Raw genomic sequence first — 17474 nt, 5'->3', positions numbered from 1 at the left:
GTTCACAAAACTAGGCCCATTCATGGCTGGCAGTGATGAGCAAATTCTTCTCCCAAGCCCTCTGGTCTTACCTGAAATCAGAATGCTTGGGTATAAATTTAAAAATCAAGCAGCATTTGAGTACAGAAGTACCAGGTGGTATAGAGAAAATGTATTAGGTGTGTGAAGAGAATTTTCTGATCTTTTAATCTCAGTGGTCTTGTCTCACCTTTAAACATCAACAAACAAACTGTCTAATTAGTTAGGTTATTCTATCTTCTTGAAATCTCTATCAACATTAATTTCAGGAGTTCTGGAAAACTCTACTTCATCATTAACAAATATTTGTTAAGTGGCAAATATTTTACTATCTTAATTGCCACTTTTTACATAAGTTAAATGCTATACATAAGAATTCTTTCATCTATGAAAGTACCTACTATGTGCCATGCAACACATCCAAGGGCAGTGATACAGGATTTCACTTTTTTATGGTACATTGAAGGAATTTAAGAATTTTCAGCCATTTCCCATTCAAAGATGACAAAACAAATTTCTCAGAATAAACTGGTATACATTCCTAACTTCCTTCCACTCTACCCAACTTGCTCACAAATATTAGTATATCACACATTATGGCTGCCAAATCCATTTGAGAGATGTGTATCATTTAATTCTCACAATAGCCCTATGACGGATACAAATGTTACCTTTAGTCCCCAGGGATCATCTTGCTTGTCTCCTTCATTTTTTGATGAGGAAGGTGAGATTACTAAAAGATGGTATGACTCTACCCAGGTTATTCCATCAGCTGCAGTACCCAAACTAAAAACTAGTATTTTAGTCTATGTGTGCTACTATAACAAACAGACTGGCCAATTTATAAGTAAAGATCTGTCAGGTGGGAAATATTTATAGAAATTTATTTCCCACAGACGTGAAGGCTGGGAGGCTCAAAATCAAGGCGTAGACAAGTTCCGTGTCTGGTGAGGATGCTCTCTGTTTCAAGATGGTGCCTCGAATGCTGTGTCCTCAGATGGGCCAAGGAGGAAGGGAAAAAGGACTGAACCTTGTGTGAAATCTCTTTTATAAGGACCTTAATCACATTCATGAGGGAGGAGTTCTCATCGCCTAATCACCTCCAAAAGGCCACAACTGTAAATACTATTGCATTGGCGATTAAGTTTCAACATGAATATTGGAGGGGACACAAACATTCAAACTATAGCACCTCCGTGACCTGAAAACCAGGACAGTGCCCAGTCTACTATAAGTCATAAGGCCGAAAAGGAATTTTAACGATATACTCCATATTTTCAGAGAATATTCCCATTTCACAATGTTTCTTTTGTTAAATTACATCCCAGTATTTTCCCCTGTTGGAACATGTATCAAAATACATGCCACATTAGTTTATAACCTAATCTCCAAAATTGAGGAAGTTCAAGCAATATACATGTAGTATATATAGAGGATGTTCAAGTTATATATATACACACACACATACACACTTCATTATTTACCAGTCTTACGGAACATTAAGAAGAAAAGTGAACTTAAGGTCCATAGGGAAGTAAGTAGTATCAAACATTATGATTTATGTCTTATTACCAGTTAAAATCCAACTGGCAAGACAAATCAATACAGCAAGCATGATCATTCACAGAGAAACCAATAAACCTTCCTGGGTTCTCTCAGCTAATAAGTGCACTGGAGTTTGAATCTGGGTCTCTCTGACCCCCAACCTTGTTATTCCATTTCAAAACAGTGCTTTGGATTTTGCTTCAATGACTTCATAGTGCAGAAAAAGATACCGGCATGTTCTTAACTGAAAGTAAATTGCTCTAAAATTATTTTGATGGTTGGAAAATCTATTTAACTGTTGGCAAATCTAGACAGTTTTCTAAATAAGAACTGTAAGTCTTATAATGACAATATTGCTGTGATAGTTCTCTGGGGGTAGTTGTTTGGCTGCAAAGATAAACATGCCTCAAGTTCATTTTTCTACAGCTAATATATAGAAGTTAGATTTTAATCAGTAGGTTTAAACACCACAGCTACAAAAGTATAAGTCTCTTAGTGATGATCCATATTAGTGCATGGAATTCTACTGTAAATAGTTAAATTATGCCTATTTAACTTGCTTTTCCCCACTATATCACATACATGTAAGTTATATATTTTATTTACTTAATAATGATGGCTAAAATGTATTTAAACAAACAATGGATGTGACAGTTGTGTTAGGTGCCTTACGTGCATTTTGTCATTGAGTCCTTACTGCAACTAGATGACATAAACATGGAGATTATTCCTGTAATTCAGGTGAAGAAACTAAGTCTCAGAGATGTAATATAACTTGCAGGATTATACAGCCTGTTATTGGCGTTGTGGCTTGGTTCTCTGACCTGAGAGCTTGTGCCCTTAATAACTATACTCTTATAGGCACTTACAATACACAAAGATACATACTGGGTGCCCTGGGGCATGCAGAAATTAGTGCTGATAATACCAAATCAACATATTCTGCACTAAAGCCACTCTGCAAAAACAAGCATGTGTACTTCTGAAATGATTCTGACTACGCAGTTTTATCCACACTGACCACTGTATTGATTATAAAGAAAAAAATCTACTTTTCTATATTAAACCAACAACAAAATAATCACACACTGCTGCTTCTTACAAAGAAGCAAATCCTAAACTAGGCTTTGTCATGTAACGAGGGAACACTGTTAAGGGCTGACTTATGTCTCCTCAACATATGTATGTTGAAGTATTAACCCCCAGTACTTTAGAAGGTAACAGTATTTAGCAATAGTGCTTTAAAGAGGTAACTAAGTTAAATACATTCATGAAGGTGGGCCTTGATGCAATACAACTTGTTCCCTATTAGAAGAGGAAATTAGGAATAGAAACAGAGGAAGGACCACGTGAAGACGCGGGGAAGGCAGCCATCTGTAAGCCGAAGAGAAAGGCCTCCAAAGAAAATAACCCTGCTGGCACCTTTGTCTCAGACTTCCCGCTCCCAGAATTGTGAGAAAATAAACTTCTGTTGTTTAAGCTTTAAGCCACTTAGCCTGTGGTACTTTGCTGTGGTTACCAGAGAAGACTGATACAAGTTCCGTGGCATCCTTCTCTACATTAAGTATAGTGGTCAAGTTTAAGGAAAACTAGACTGAAAAGTGGTCCTTTCGACAAGCATATTTTGTAGGAAAATTCTCGATACTTTTCTGTGTAAAATCTCTATTTTCAAAAGAGAAATCATCCATTTAAGCTGGTACTCTTTTTACTTAGAGGAATGGTTTTGAAACTTGGCTGAACACTGGAATCTCTCGGGAACTTTAAAGACAATATCAGTGTTGGAGCCCCACGGCAAACATTTCAATTTAATTGATTGGGGTGTGGCCTGCACATCAGGATTTTAAAAGCTCCCAAGTGCTTCTCATATCTCTATGTTAGTACCCATGATTGAAAACCCTGGCTTAAAGAGCAGTTCACTATGTAGAATTAATTCAAGAATTTAATATCGGGTATGTCCACAAGATGGCGCATAATTGCATTTAAAAGAACTGAAATTGAGAAATGTTTCCAAAATGCAACTATGTACCATTGCATGTAGAACAAATTGGATTTATGTTGAAATTACACCAGAGAGGGACAGTGATAAAAATGAGTCACAATCTTCTGAAAAGACCTGGGTTTGATTAACTCATGGTACTAATTCTGTCTTCAACAACAGGTCCACTCTGGGCCTCCATGAGAATGATCTTGGCTGCCAGGCCTTTCACCTACTACTACCCTTGAACAGAACCGTGACCTTTCCCTTACCTTCTCTACAACCTCTCCAGGTCCTTTAGAACCCTTTGACAATAAGGTAATAGGACAGATGCTGGCCATTATAAATGATATAGAATCTTGATTTAACCACACACATACTCAGTTCACTGTATTTTACAAATGGACACCATATATACTGAAAAATGTAGGCACTGCCTAAACATGCAAATTTAACTGTTGATAGGAGATACAGCAACCTCTTCTCAAATTTGGGAAATTATACCATCCCATAAAAGACTTAGCATTATCTGCGATTTTTTTTTAAGTAAAAAGCTTTTAGCCATTAAAGAAAATTTCTACATTTTAATAGTAGCTTTAAAAATCTTCTCTTGTTCACTATTGAATGGCCATGATGGTAAGGGGCAGGGAGACAAGCCAGAAGAGTTTTAAATGCAAATATCTACCAAGGGAACCATTCCTTAACCACCCCTGAACCCCTGCCAGCATCCTGGTATTTCTGCTACCAAATCTCTGACTAGTTATATAAAGGTTTTTGTTTCCAAGGAAACCACTGACATCTATGGAATTTAATGAACATAAAAAAGGAACTATGCCATATAATTTACATCTAAAGATAAATGTGAATAGCTGTCAAAACCATCACACACACACGCGCACACACACATACACACACAGATCATTCAGTAAGTTTTTAGCCCTATTTTGCTCCATTTAGTAAAGCTATAAATAAGCACACATTTATAGTAACAGAATGACAAAACAAACCAAAAAGCAAATAAAAAAAACCTATTGAAGCATGTTAGGTAAATTAAGAAATAGTTGGAACCAAGAATAAGAGTCAAAGGTTGATCTCCTTAGCAAGCAGGAGAAAAAAGGAGAAACCTTTATTTTGTGGTGTAAAGAGTTTTCTTCTTCTTTCCTAAACCTCAAATATCTATACCAAATTTTATGACTGTGACTTCACATAATGGTGAAATCTGTACAAAATCAGGGAAACAGCTTATAATCAGCAATGGGAGACAATAAATAAAGCATTCATTTCAACTCCAGGCCTCATAGATGATTCATTGAAACCACTGTTGTATAACATCCAAATAACAGCTCATTATGAGATTTATATATTGGCATCCAGATTCTATGATGAGCTATTTGAGATTTGACAACCCTTAAATAAATGGCCTAATTTGAATATTAGCAGGAAATGGTCATGATATAAGGAAAATATTTACAGCATATATAAAAGGGTATCGTTAGTAAAGTTACTAGTGTGCCAAAGTGAAGTCTCAATAAAAAAAGAAAAGCTAGAAGGAAATTCATCATTTGACCTGAATTCACCATTTGATTCCCTCCATGAAATATTTTTTAGGCATCCAGGATATGCATTCTTCTGGTTCTTCTCCCTCCTCACTGGTTGCTCCTTCTCAGTTTCTTCCTCTTTTTTAAAAAACGTAGTAAAACATACGCAATATATAATTTACCATTTTTAAGTGTACAGTTCAGTGGCATTAAGTAGATACACACTGTTGTACAACCATCACCACCATCCATCTCTAGAACTTTCTCATCTTCTCAAACGAAAACTCTGTACCCACTAAACAGTAACTCCCTATTTTCTCCTCCCCCAGCCCCAGCAACCACCATGCAACTTTCTATCTCTATGGATTTGACTTTCAATAGCTACCAGCACACCTCATTTTATTGCACTTTGCTTTATTGTGCTTTGCAGATATTGTGGGGTTTTTTGTTGTTGTTTGTTTTTACGAATTGAAGGTTTGTGGTATTCCTGAGTCCAGCAAGTCCATTGGTGCCATTTTTACAAAGCATGTGTATGCTTCATGTATCTGTGTCACATTTTGGTAATTCTCAGAATATTTTAATAATTCGTGTATCTGTTATGGTGATCTGTGATCAGTGATCTTTGATATTACCACTGTAATTGTTTTGGAGCATTAGGAACTGCATCTATATAAGATGTTGAATTTAATGAATAAATGTTGTGTGTGTACTGACTGCTCCATTGGCCAACTGTTCCCTTATCTCTCTCCCTCTCCTGGGGCCACCCTTTTCTCTGAGACACAATATTGAAATTAGGCCAGTTAATAACCTTACAATGGCCTCTAAGTGTTCAAATGAAAAGATTCATGCATCTCTCACTTTAAGTCAAAAGCTAGAAATGATTAAGCTGAGTGAGGAAGGCATGTCAAAAGTCAAGATAGGACAAAAGCTAGGCCACTTGTGCCAAACAGTCAGCCACCCAGTTGTGAATGTAAAGGAAAAGTCCTTGAAGGAAATTAAAATTGCTACTCCAGTGAACACACAAATGATAAGAAAGCAAAGCAAACGTACTGCTGATAGGGAGAAAGTTTGAGCCATCTGGATAGAAGATCAAACCAGCCCCAATGTTCCCTTAAGCCAAAATCTAACCCACAGCAAGGCCCTAACTCTCTTCAGCCCTATGACAACTGAGAGAGGCTAGGAAGCTGCAAAAGAAAAGTATGAAGCTAGCAGTGGTTGGTTCGTGAGGTTTAAAGAAAGAAGCCTTCTCCATAACATACAATTGCAGGGTGAAGCAGGAAGTGCTGATGGAGAAGCTACAGCAAGTTACCCAGATCTAGCTGAGATCAATGATGAAGGTGGCTACACCAAACAACATGTTTTCAATGTAGACAAAACAGTCTTCTGTTGGAAGATGATGCCATCGAGTACCTTCATATCTTCAGAGAAGTCAATGCCTGCCTGATTTCAAAGCTTCAAAGGACAGGCTGACTCTCTTGTTAGGCATTAAGGCAGTTAGTAACTTTAAGTGGGAGCCAATGCTCATTGACCGTTCTGGAAATCCTAGGGCCCTTAAGAATTATGCTAAATCTATTCCACGTGTGCTCTATAAATAGAACAACAAAGTCTGATAACAGCATATCTGTTTACAGCATGGTATACTAAATACCTTAAGCTTAACTGTTGAGACCTAATGCTGAGAAAAGATTCCTTTCAAAATATTAATGCTCAGTGACAATGCACCTGGTCACTCAAGAGCCCTGATGGTAATATACAAGGAGATTAATGTTGTTTTATACCGGCTAACACATCCATTCTGCAGCCCATGGATCAATAAATTTGACTTTCAAATCTTATTATTCAAGAGATACTTTAGGTAAGGCTACACTGCTATAGATAGGGATGTTTCAGATGTATGTGTGCTAAGTAAATTGAAAACCTTAATTCACCCTTCTAGATGCCATTAAGAACATTCATGATTCATAGGAGGAGGTCAAAATATCAACATTAAGAGGAGTTTGGAAGAAGCTGTTTCCAATCCTCATGGATGCCTTTACTTCAATGGAGAAAGTCACTGTAGTTGTTGTAGTAATTGCTAGAATACAAGAATTATTATTAGAATCTAAAGATGTGACTGCTTTCCTGCAATCTTATAATAAAACTTGAACGGGGAGGCAGGGCCAAGATGGCCAACTAGGAGCAGCAGCCATCAGAGGCTCCATTGAAAAGAACCATAATAGTGTGCGAATCCTCCACCAGCAATCAGGATATCCAGGTTCTCTCATCAGAACGGACTAGGCAGCTGGCATGACCCATGGAGAGGAAGGAAGAGCAGTGTGGTGTGGCAGTCCACCTGAGAGCCACATGGGACAGGGGAGCCCTCACCCCCCAGCCGAGGAAGGCAGTGAGTGAGTGTGCTACCCAGCTGGGGAAACCACACTTTTTCCACGGAACTGTGCAACCCATGGATTGGAAGATCGCACTCGTGAACCCACACCACTGGGGCCTAGGGTCCCAACCCCAGAGCTGTGCAGATTCTCAACAGCCTCTTAGCTCGAATCTGCTTAAGCCTGCCAAGTTCCCAGGGGGAGGGGCCACCAGCACCACAGCTGTGGCTGCCTGCTGTCTAAGCCATTCGAACTCCTTAGAGGAGGGGCAGCAGCCAGCACTGGGACTCATAACTGCCTGTCATGCGAAGCTCCCTGAGTGGGGGAAGGGTGGCATCCATCTCTACAGCTCCAGGCCACGCTTTTCCCCTCCTGGGACCAGGGAGGCTGGGCAGCTTGGTCCCAAGAGATTCCCCCACAGCCCAACACACCAGTTGTGGTTGACTGCAGTCAGAGTGCCTCTTCAGGCCTGACCCTGACTTATCCTGTCTCACTCGGTGGGACCTCCTTGCAGGAACTCCAACTCAGCCAGAGGCTCAGGGAAAGAACCGTGATCTTCCTACGCCTGAGCCCCAGGGGGAGGGGTGACCGCAGTTTCTGTGGACCAGCAGACTTAGGTTTTCATCCTGGTAGTTCTGAGGAATCCAGGCAACCCAGACGAGTGGATTTCCCCCCAGCGAAGCACATCCCCTACACCAAGGGACAGTCAAAGTGCTTCGTTAAATGGATCCTGTTCCCCATGCCACCCAGCTGGGTGAGACCCTCTAACAGGGTTGTCAGATACCCTATACAGGAGCAATCTTACTCGCATCAGGTTGGTGCCCCTTGAGGTCAGAGATACCAGAAGAAGGAGTAGGCGCCCATCTTTGCTATCCTCCAGCCTCCTTGAGTAACATCTCCTGGTGCAAGAGCAAACCAGATGAATAGGGCCTGAAGTGAACCCCCAGCAAACTGCCGCAGCCCTATAGAAGACGGACCTGACCATTGAAAGAAAAACAAACAAACAGAAAGCAACGATAACAACATCAACAACAAAAATTCCCCACAAAAACCCCATCCAAGGGTCAGCAGCCTCAAAGATCAAAACTAAACAAACTCATAAAGACAAGAAAGAATCAATAGAAAAACACTGAAAACCCAAAATGCCAGAGTGCCTCTTCTTCTCCAAAGGATCTCAATGCCTCTCCAGCAAGGATGCAGAACGGGACAGAGGATGAGATGGATGAATTGACAGAAGCAGGCTTCAGAAGATGGATAATAAAAAACTCCACTGAGCTAAAGGAGCATGTTCTAACCCAATGCAAAGAAGCTAAGAACCTTGATAAAAGGTTAGAGGAGCTGCTAACTAGAAAACCAGTTTAGAGAGGAACATCGATGACCTGATGGAGCTGAAAGATACAGCACGAGAACTTTGTGAGGCATGCACAAGTATCAATAGCTGAATCAACCAAGTGGAAGAAAGGATATCAGAGTTTGAAGACCACCTTGCTGAAATAAGGCATGCAGACAAGATTAGAGAAAAAAAATGAAAAGGAACAAACAAAGCCTCCACGAAATACAATACTATGTAAAAAGACGGAACCTGCAATTGAATAGAGTACCTGACAGGGACAAGGAGAATGAAAACAAGCTGGAAAACACACTTCAGGATATTATCCAGGGGAACTTCCCCAACCTAGCAAGACAGGCCAATATGTAAATTCAGGAAATACAGAGAACACCGCTAAGATACTCCACAAGAACATCAACCCCAAGACACACAATTTTCAGATTCTCCAAAGTCAAAATGAAGGAAAAAATGTTAAGGGCAGTCAGAGAGAAAGGCCAGGTCACCTACAAAGTGAAGCCCATCAGACCAAGAGCAGACCTCTCAGCAGAAACCCTACAAGCCAGAAGACGGGGTTTTACTGTGTTGGCCAGGATGGTCTCGATCTCCTGACCTCGTGATCCACCCGCCTCGGCCTCCCAAAGTGCTGGGATTACAAGTGTGAGCCACCATGCCCAGCAGATTTCTTTTTTTAAGACCGACTTTAAAACTACCACCACTTCCTCACTCTTAAATAAAATGCTATATGATGGCATAGCTGTTTGTCTTTTTGTTCATTGCTGTTTTCCAGCGCCTGTAACAGTACCTGGCAGAAACAGTCACTCAATGACTTCTGTCTAATCAATAAAAGAATGAAGTAAAAAAGCTGTCACGTTTATGTAGAGATTAGGAAAGAAAGCCTAATCAATTTTTAAAATTTGATTTTACCCTAATCTACCTTATGTGATTCTGATGATACTATGTACCACCTAGAATTTAATTGTGGCCTAGATATTTACAAAGAATCTACATTAAAATTAACATTACATATCTGACATAACTGCCCTTTACTAATAGAATAAACTAGTTGTCAGATCAGCATAACAAGCAGTTTATTTTTTATAACTATAAAAATATTTTTCAATGACATTGCTGCATGCATTCTTGAGAGCTGGAAGTTGGCAGCACACAGTTTTCATGTACTAAAGTTGGGAGAGCCTCTGTGACCGTGAGGTCACTCCCTGTGGTGTCCAAAAGCAATCCTAGAACGCTTTTGAGAAGCCACACATAAAGAAGCTTGACACAAGTGTTTAATCCTTTTTGTTGGCATAGCACCTTACCTTGGCTAGAGTGTGACCTTTTTTTTTTTTTTTTGGTTCACTTGGTTTGTATGACGAAGGTAAGAAGTTTCAGGTTATGTAAACTTACTCAACATTAGTTTTCGAATCTGTAAGGTGGAAAGCCATGGGTGTTTAACTTCTCAATTTAAAAGCTGGAATCAAGGGCTAATGGAACTTACATACCTAAAACCACGTATCCCATGCCCCATTTCATAGATGAGGAAGTAGAGGTGCCGGCAGACAGCACAAATTCCTTACGCCTGTTAATGGCAAAGCTGGCACTTGAACCCACATCTCCACTTTCCCCACTTTTCCATACCACTAAGCACTCAATACATGCTGAGAATCATGAGGATGAAGAAATGATCTTGTTCAGCATCACTTTTAAAACTTCTCCGATATGTACTGCCCACAGTAAAAATTACACTTTATGCTGTGACTCAGAACATACAGTCACATACATGAAAAAAGTTTCACAAAACCACTTGCTCTGTACAAGACAAGATTATTTTCCACTCTCATCAAGTTTATTTTACTTTATGGAAGCTGCACATGAGCCACTGAATGGATCTGATGGGTCAGGCACTGCTAATAGATCAGAGGCCGCAGTGATAAACACTCTTTTTAAAAGCAAAGATCTTTTTGAAGTGACGATCCAGAAAGTACATGTATAAGCACAGACAAGATATATATACCACAGCATCTTGCCCTTACGTGTGCTTCACAAAACCAGGGAGGGCGGGAAGGAGGGAGAGAGAGAGCAAGAAAAGAAAGTAAGCACCTTTTAGATTTCAAAGGATACTGTGTTTCTTTTCTTTTGGTTGTTACATTTGGATAAAGATCTCCTAAGTTCTCTCTAATGTGAAATTCTAAAACTGGCAACTTGAACAAAGGTTATATACAGAAAAGAAGATCTGGAATTGCATGTATTGTGTTGGGTGTTGACATTTAAATTCATAAACAGGGTAACACATGGAAGCTTTTCCATTTCCTATAAATGTTATTTCAAATTACAGCAGGCACAAAACACAGTTCATTTTCAACCAGATCTTGAATTTTTATGTAATGAGATTCTGTAAAAAACAAAAATAATATGAATATAGACATAAATATTTGTGGGGTGCCTGGGTATTTTGATAAATATCTGCTTCACAAATGTTCTTCCTTCCTTTATGGTCTATAAGCCTCCGCAGAAAGTCTTGCACTCAATCTGTCCTTTTGTTACATTGCCTTTCTGTCCTAAGTTTCCAAGCTTTCTTCACTTTATCCTGATATCTTTATACTTTTAATATTTTAAGTCCTGCTGCTGCTTTTGTTCTAACCAACTCAATGGTCTAGTTTTCCTCTTGCAGGCCATACACCTTCTGCTACATGGTAGTTATACTGTAATCATAATGCAATTCTCTGATGGGCAGCTAGTCTCTCTTTGGGGGCACCTCATATGACACTGTTAGGTGGGGAGGCCAGGAGCTGCCAAGGGTGGTGTGCAGACGGTAGTATCCAAGGGGAAACCGAAGATGAAAAAGGACCCGGTATTAGTCCATTCTCACACTGCTATAAAGAACTTCCCAAGATGGTAGTTTATGAAACAAAGAAGTTTAACTGACTCACAGTTTTGTATGGCTGAGGAGGCCTCAGGAAACTTACAGTCATGGTGGAGGATGACGGGCAGGCAGGCACCTTCTTCACAAGGAAGCAGGAGAGAGAGTGAACTCAGGAGGAACTACCAAACACTTGTAAAACCATCAGATCTCATGAGAACTCACTCACTATCACGAGAACAGCATAGGAACTGCCCCCCATGATTCAATTACCTTCACCTGGACTCTTCCTCGACACATGGGGATGATGGGAATTTACAATTCAAGATGAGATTTTGGGTGGGGACATAGCCAAGCCATATCAGAACCCCTTCCAGAACCTTGGATGGCATACTGATGAAGAAAAAGAGGCACCTAGTCCTTAGTGACATTAACTGAGCAGTGGAATGAAACTTCACCTGAACCTGGCAATTCCACTAAAATTTTCAATACATTCCAGTCATTTTCAATAAATTATATTTTTATTTATCCAATTTAAGCTGAGGTTTTCTCTGGAAATTTGAAGATTTTAAACTGATAGTAATAGCAACTTCTTTCTTGCCTGTCAATCCACAACTCCCTTTGAGATAAGCCCCTCCTCTGATTCCTCTTGCTGACATAAACTTTTCCAAATTAAGTGACTGAAATGAAAAGTGGCATTCTACAATTCTGACTTGAATTTTTTAGTGATAACAAAAACAACAATGTTACTACCAACAATATTCGCTAATAGTAAGTACTTATTATACACCAATAGTAAGTTAAGGCAGTGGTGCTCAAATTTTGCTGCAAATTTGTTTTTCAAATCCGTCATGCCCACACCATACCTGTATCAATTTGATTCTTATGGTACCAGCATTTCTGGAGGCGGAAAACACACATCAGCATTTTTGAAAGTTTCCCAGGTAATTCCATGAGCAGTTAAATTTGAGAACTCCTGTGCTAAAGGTTTCCTAATGAATTATTTCATTTAATCCTTATAGCAACCATTTCAAGCATTCATTATTATCATTATCATCACCATTTAGCCAACGAGGAAGAAGCTGGAGTCTCAGGAAAGCCACACAGGTAATATTTAATAGAACCAGGCTTTGAAAATGTTAAAGGAGAGTGAGGTTCTTGAACATCAGCAAGGAATAGGAGGGGAAAAAGGAAGCCAGGACATTGGTAATCCGAAGAGAAAGCAATCAGTCCCTCCAAGAAAGAGTTGATGGAGAAAAGCTGTCAAAGTCAGAGTATTCTGAGTGTTAAAAATCCATCCTCACGAGAAGCATTTTAGGATCTAACAGTGGTTTATCAGCTGAGCACAGTACAGGCGCTACTTCTGTTCATTTGTCACTGTTCAGTAGACATTTATCAAACTACATCCATAAACGAAACACTTAACTGATAAGCAAGCTGTGTACTGCAATAAAAGAGACAGATCCAAGCCTGAAAGAAACCCTCCATGTGGCAGCAGAATTCACTTTGACTCCCAATGCCTGGAGACAAAGGGGGCTCTGAAGCAGTGTCGGCAACTGTCTTTAACTAATATCGATATTGAAATTGCAAGTTAGGCCAATAAACTTAGGTTCAAAGACAAATTTCATAGCTACATTATCAATATAGTTCTTGGAGCTAACAGGCTTATATGAAATTTGGCTGAAATGTTGTTGGTGGAAGAAGAAAAAATATTCTTTCCTATACTAAAAACTGTGAGCAATTTTGAATCATCAACAAAGCATTAATTATGGTAAGTCTGATACAAAACTGAGAGGCTAAACTATTGAAATTCCATGTTACTAAGGAGATAAATGTAAATAACAGACTAGTTTCATATGAAACACTTATAGAAGCCTTCCTGAATACAGTTCTAATTTTTCTTTCTAAAAATCTTTGTGTTTTACATTTTAACATAGATCATTTTAACCCTTTCAGCAAAAAATAAAATAAAATAAATAAATAAAAAAGCATAGCAGCTGTGTGTTTGCTGTGTCATAGAATTTGCTGGCACCTACTGCCTTTTTACGCCTCTGAAGAATAATTATTCCAGGTGATTTTTTTGTCTTGCATCTCCAAAGCAACAGATCATTTTAATGTCAGAGAAAGAATTTTGACTTTTAAAAGATAAAACAAAAGTTGTGGGAAGACACTCAAATAGAAAATAGCTGGTTTTATATCAATTATGGAAAGAGGCATTGAGCTCCTAAATGGCAACTGTACTTCTGTGTCTGCCAATACCCTCTCTGCCAGAAATGAAGTATGTAAAGTACTAAATTTTAAATAAAATGAAGAATAGTTTTAACTTTGATGGCAAGTCAACATATCCTGCTACTATATCCTACCAGATCATCTAAGCTTAAAAAAATTATGTTCTTCATCCAATATTTAAAAAGAATCTTCAAAAAATAGACTGAAAACACTTCTTTGATTTCTTCAGTTAAGATTTTCAAACCAAAACAAATGACACTGCACACAATTCATCCCAAAGTATGCTGATCTTTACTAGTAACATTTGCAGAATTAAGACCATACACCTTTTGGCATGGTGGATGGAATCATTTCAATGGCAGAGCATTTCAACATGGGAGTTCTATTCATCACGTCTAATGGTTAGTTCCCATATGTTTACAAGGTTCAAAGATTTTTTCAAATAATTTCAAGTACTTTTTAATCATTTAGAATTACCCAGTAACCTGGGCATTGTTGTTGTTGTTGTTCTTTCAAACAAAGGCAAAATTAGAGGACACAAAGCAAACCCCTTTTGTTCAAGAGCCCACATATTTGTTCATTGTTCCCATCGTTTAATAAAAGTGAAAGTGTTTAGGGCATACTGGCTATTGTGTTTTACAACATCTACAACATAGAAACTTTTAATTGGGGCAATTAATTGATATGGTGACACAGCTAAACAATCAAGGCAGCATCTGGTACATGCACAACACTCAGCCTCCTACCTTGGGAGCTTTGGCGTGTCTCCCACATCTGGCATCTTTGACAAGGCTGAGATCCAGTAGCTCCGTCTCCTGGAAGGCAAAAGCATGAAATCATTAAGCAACCACACAAATCTTTCCTCCTTGTTTTATGTTATTGACATCACTTAAAAAATTATCTTGAGACTTGACTGAAGACTTCTCTGCAGTTGGGATATTTCTTTCCTCTTACATCACTTCTCAATTGAATTAGAATGGAAACAAAAAGACAGCTAACTGCTAACTGCTCAGTTATACATTTTGAAAGCAAAAAGTGTGTGGTTATGTCCCCAGTCTATCCTAAAAGCCATTCCTAAATCATGATGAATCAGGTCTTCTTGTTCTTCCTGTTGAATATAATCCTGGGAGTCACTGAGCATAGGTGAGGGTTGAGGGTATGTCGGTAGAGAGAAGGATTAGGGAGGAAGACGGAGTGAGATGCTCCCATCGGCTCACACACATACCCAGCTTATCTGGCCAAGGCAGAGATACGAATCTGCCTCCCACAGCCACCAGCCTTTTGCACACATACCTCATGCCCTGATCTTTTCACTTAATCATTACCCATCATTGAACACCTGTAATACACAAGTTACTCTAGGGAATAAGGCGTACAAGATATGATTGCTTTCCTGGATGGACCTGTCATCAAATAGGAGTGTAAAGAAATGTGTATGTGTAAGACGGGGGGAATGTGTTAATGACAATTTTAAAGTCAACTACCATGACTGGGGGGCAGCAAAGACAACACGTTTTTTTTTCCTAGGAGCTCAGAGAAAAGTTTATGAGAAATCATTAAGCTTGGAAAAAAGAAGTAGGGAGGGGGTTCCTCCCAGTTGGAGGGGAACATATGAGCAAATGCCTAGATGAGAAAGGCCCAGAGGTTTTGGCTGAACCTTGAGGTATTTGTGGCCTTTAGACACTTAGAGACAGAGAACATTACAGGGAAAGGAGGTAGGGAGAAGGATAGAGAAGCATCCAGGAGTGAAGAACTGCAAAGGTGCAGGCACGGTGGTGTTGTAGAAGGATGGAAGCGGATTCACATGGGAGGACATCCAGTATTCCATTTGGCTAGAGCATAGAACATGTGACAAGAAGTCATGGGAGATGACACCAGAAAGGAACATGGGCCAAAGAATGGAAACCCTGAATGTCTGGTTAAGGCGACTGAGCCATGAGGTTTGTGACACACACAGGTTGCTGCATTAGACAGTGGACTCTACCACCAGCCAAGTAGGACTGTGGTACAGTGAGCAGTTGTCTTAAAGTGACTCCAGATGTCCTAACTATGATTCCTGGGCAATGAGCAAGTGGGATGGAGCATCGAGTCCCCTCCTCCCAGCAGGAGGCACTGTGTCCTAATTCAGTTGCCAATAGAACCTCTGGATAGGAGTGGCTCTAAAGTCTTAAAGGCCAAGCTCCCTAAGAACCAGCACCTTTTGTTCTTAGGTAGCTTCTTCAAACAGCTGCTGCCAGTTCCAAATGTCTGGTGCAAACTGATCTGATTATTTTTCTGCACCTAAAATTGCCTTGTAATAAGGGCCAAATAAAAGGTGAAGTCTCACCCCTTGAATGCAAACCCACACAGCAGGTCCAACAGAGCACCTGATACACCTCTCTGTGGGATGAAGGGTGGAAGGAAACAGTGAGTCTCTGCTCTTGCTCACTCTGACCCTGTAAGTTTCCTTTTCCCCATTTTAGAGGGTTCCTTAGCCCATTTCATGCTATGTCTGACCCTGTGGAAATCCTCTCAAACCCCTGGGGTGTGACAGGTGGCAACCCAGCAAGGAACTTGCAGGTCAGAGTGACTGATGCCACAGTTCCCTGAAGGCCATACCATCCACAGTATTGGAGGTTACCTTATGAGTGTTAGAAAACAATGGTCTCAACCATGTTCAATGCTTCACTTAGGACACAAATGCACATTATAGAACGCTCTCTGAAGAAACGGTAGAAAAACCAGACGTGAGTAAGGTAAGCACATGCCCAAGTTTCTTTATCTCTACAGCAATGACCACCAAAATATTTGCTGGAAGAGGAGAAACAGTAAGGGAACCAAGCTTGAAGAAGTTTAATCTAGAAGATGGGAAATAAGTGGAGATCTGAGAGATGAAAGACAAGAGACAAAATGAAGGTAAGTAATTGGAAGAAAGAGGAGAGAGATGGCAGTGGAGGAACTGACTGAAGGAAAGAGGGAAGTCATAAAACACGCTGCAGTTTCCACCTTTCCTACACTGAGACTTAGAAGTTTGGGCAAATTGATAGTGCATTCTGGAGAGGTTGGTTTGAGGGCTTTATCCAAGTGGAAATGCCAGTAATTAATTCACTGGAGCATTATTTATTGAATGCCTACAATGTATCAGGTATATGCCAGTACTGAGAAACTAGAACATACGAAGATAAGATCCCAGTTTCGATGAGCTCATACAAACAAGCCAAATACTATATGCTAAAGGAAATATTTCAAAGTGCCCTACAGACATGGGCTACAGAGAGCTATGGCATGATTTCAGCCAGTACACAAGGATGAGACAGAGTTTGCCAGCCTTATAACTATGTGATTGGCGTGGGAGGGTGGGTGTGGTTTCAGAGAGAGGAAGTTGCGGGTAGAAAATCACAGAAGCAGGAATTGTGTGCAGAAAACTACAACTTACTTAGGATATGTCACAGAGGTATATGGAGCATTAGCAACAATCACTTTGGGATTTAGTAGTCATTACATGGGTGTTCTCTTAATAATTATTTATAAAACACTAACATTTATGTTTGATGTAATTTTCCATATATATTGCATGATGTTTTACATCTATGTAGGATAAAAATCTCTCTTACACACACAGTATGTTTACCTAATT

At 39.6% G+C, this 17474-nt stretch overlaps 1 protein-coding gene across 2 annotated transcripts in view; it reads right to left on the bottom strand.

The window, feature by feature from the left end:
• Positions 1-17474, bottom strand: part of PLCB1 (phospholipase C beta 1) — a 741541-nt gene that overhangs the window by 486710 nt on the left and 237357 nt on the right. For both annotated transcript variants that reach the window (XM_050807500.1, XM_050807501.1), the window contains exon 3: positions 14605-14673. In XM_050807500.1, coding sequence (XP_050663457.1) covers positions 14605-14673 — 69 coding nt within the window. The remainder of the gene's footprint in view (positions 1-14604; positions 14674-17474) is intronic.

Source organism: Macaca thibetana, chromosome 10, assembly GCF_024542745.1.
Source record: "Macaca thibetana thibetana isolate TM-01 chromosome 10, ASM2454274v1, whole genome shotgun sequence".
Taxonomy (NCBI): domain Eukaryota; kingdom Metazoa; phylum Chordata; class Mammalia; order Primates; family Cercopithecidae; genus Macaca; species Macaca thibetana.
This window is presented reverse-complemented; position numbering and strand designations above follow the sequence as displayed.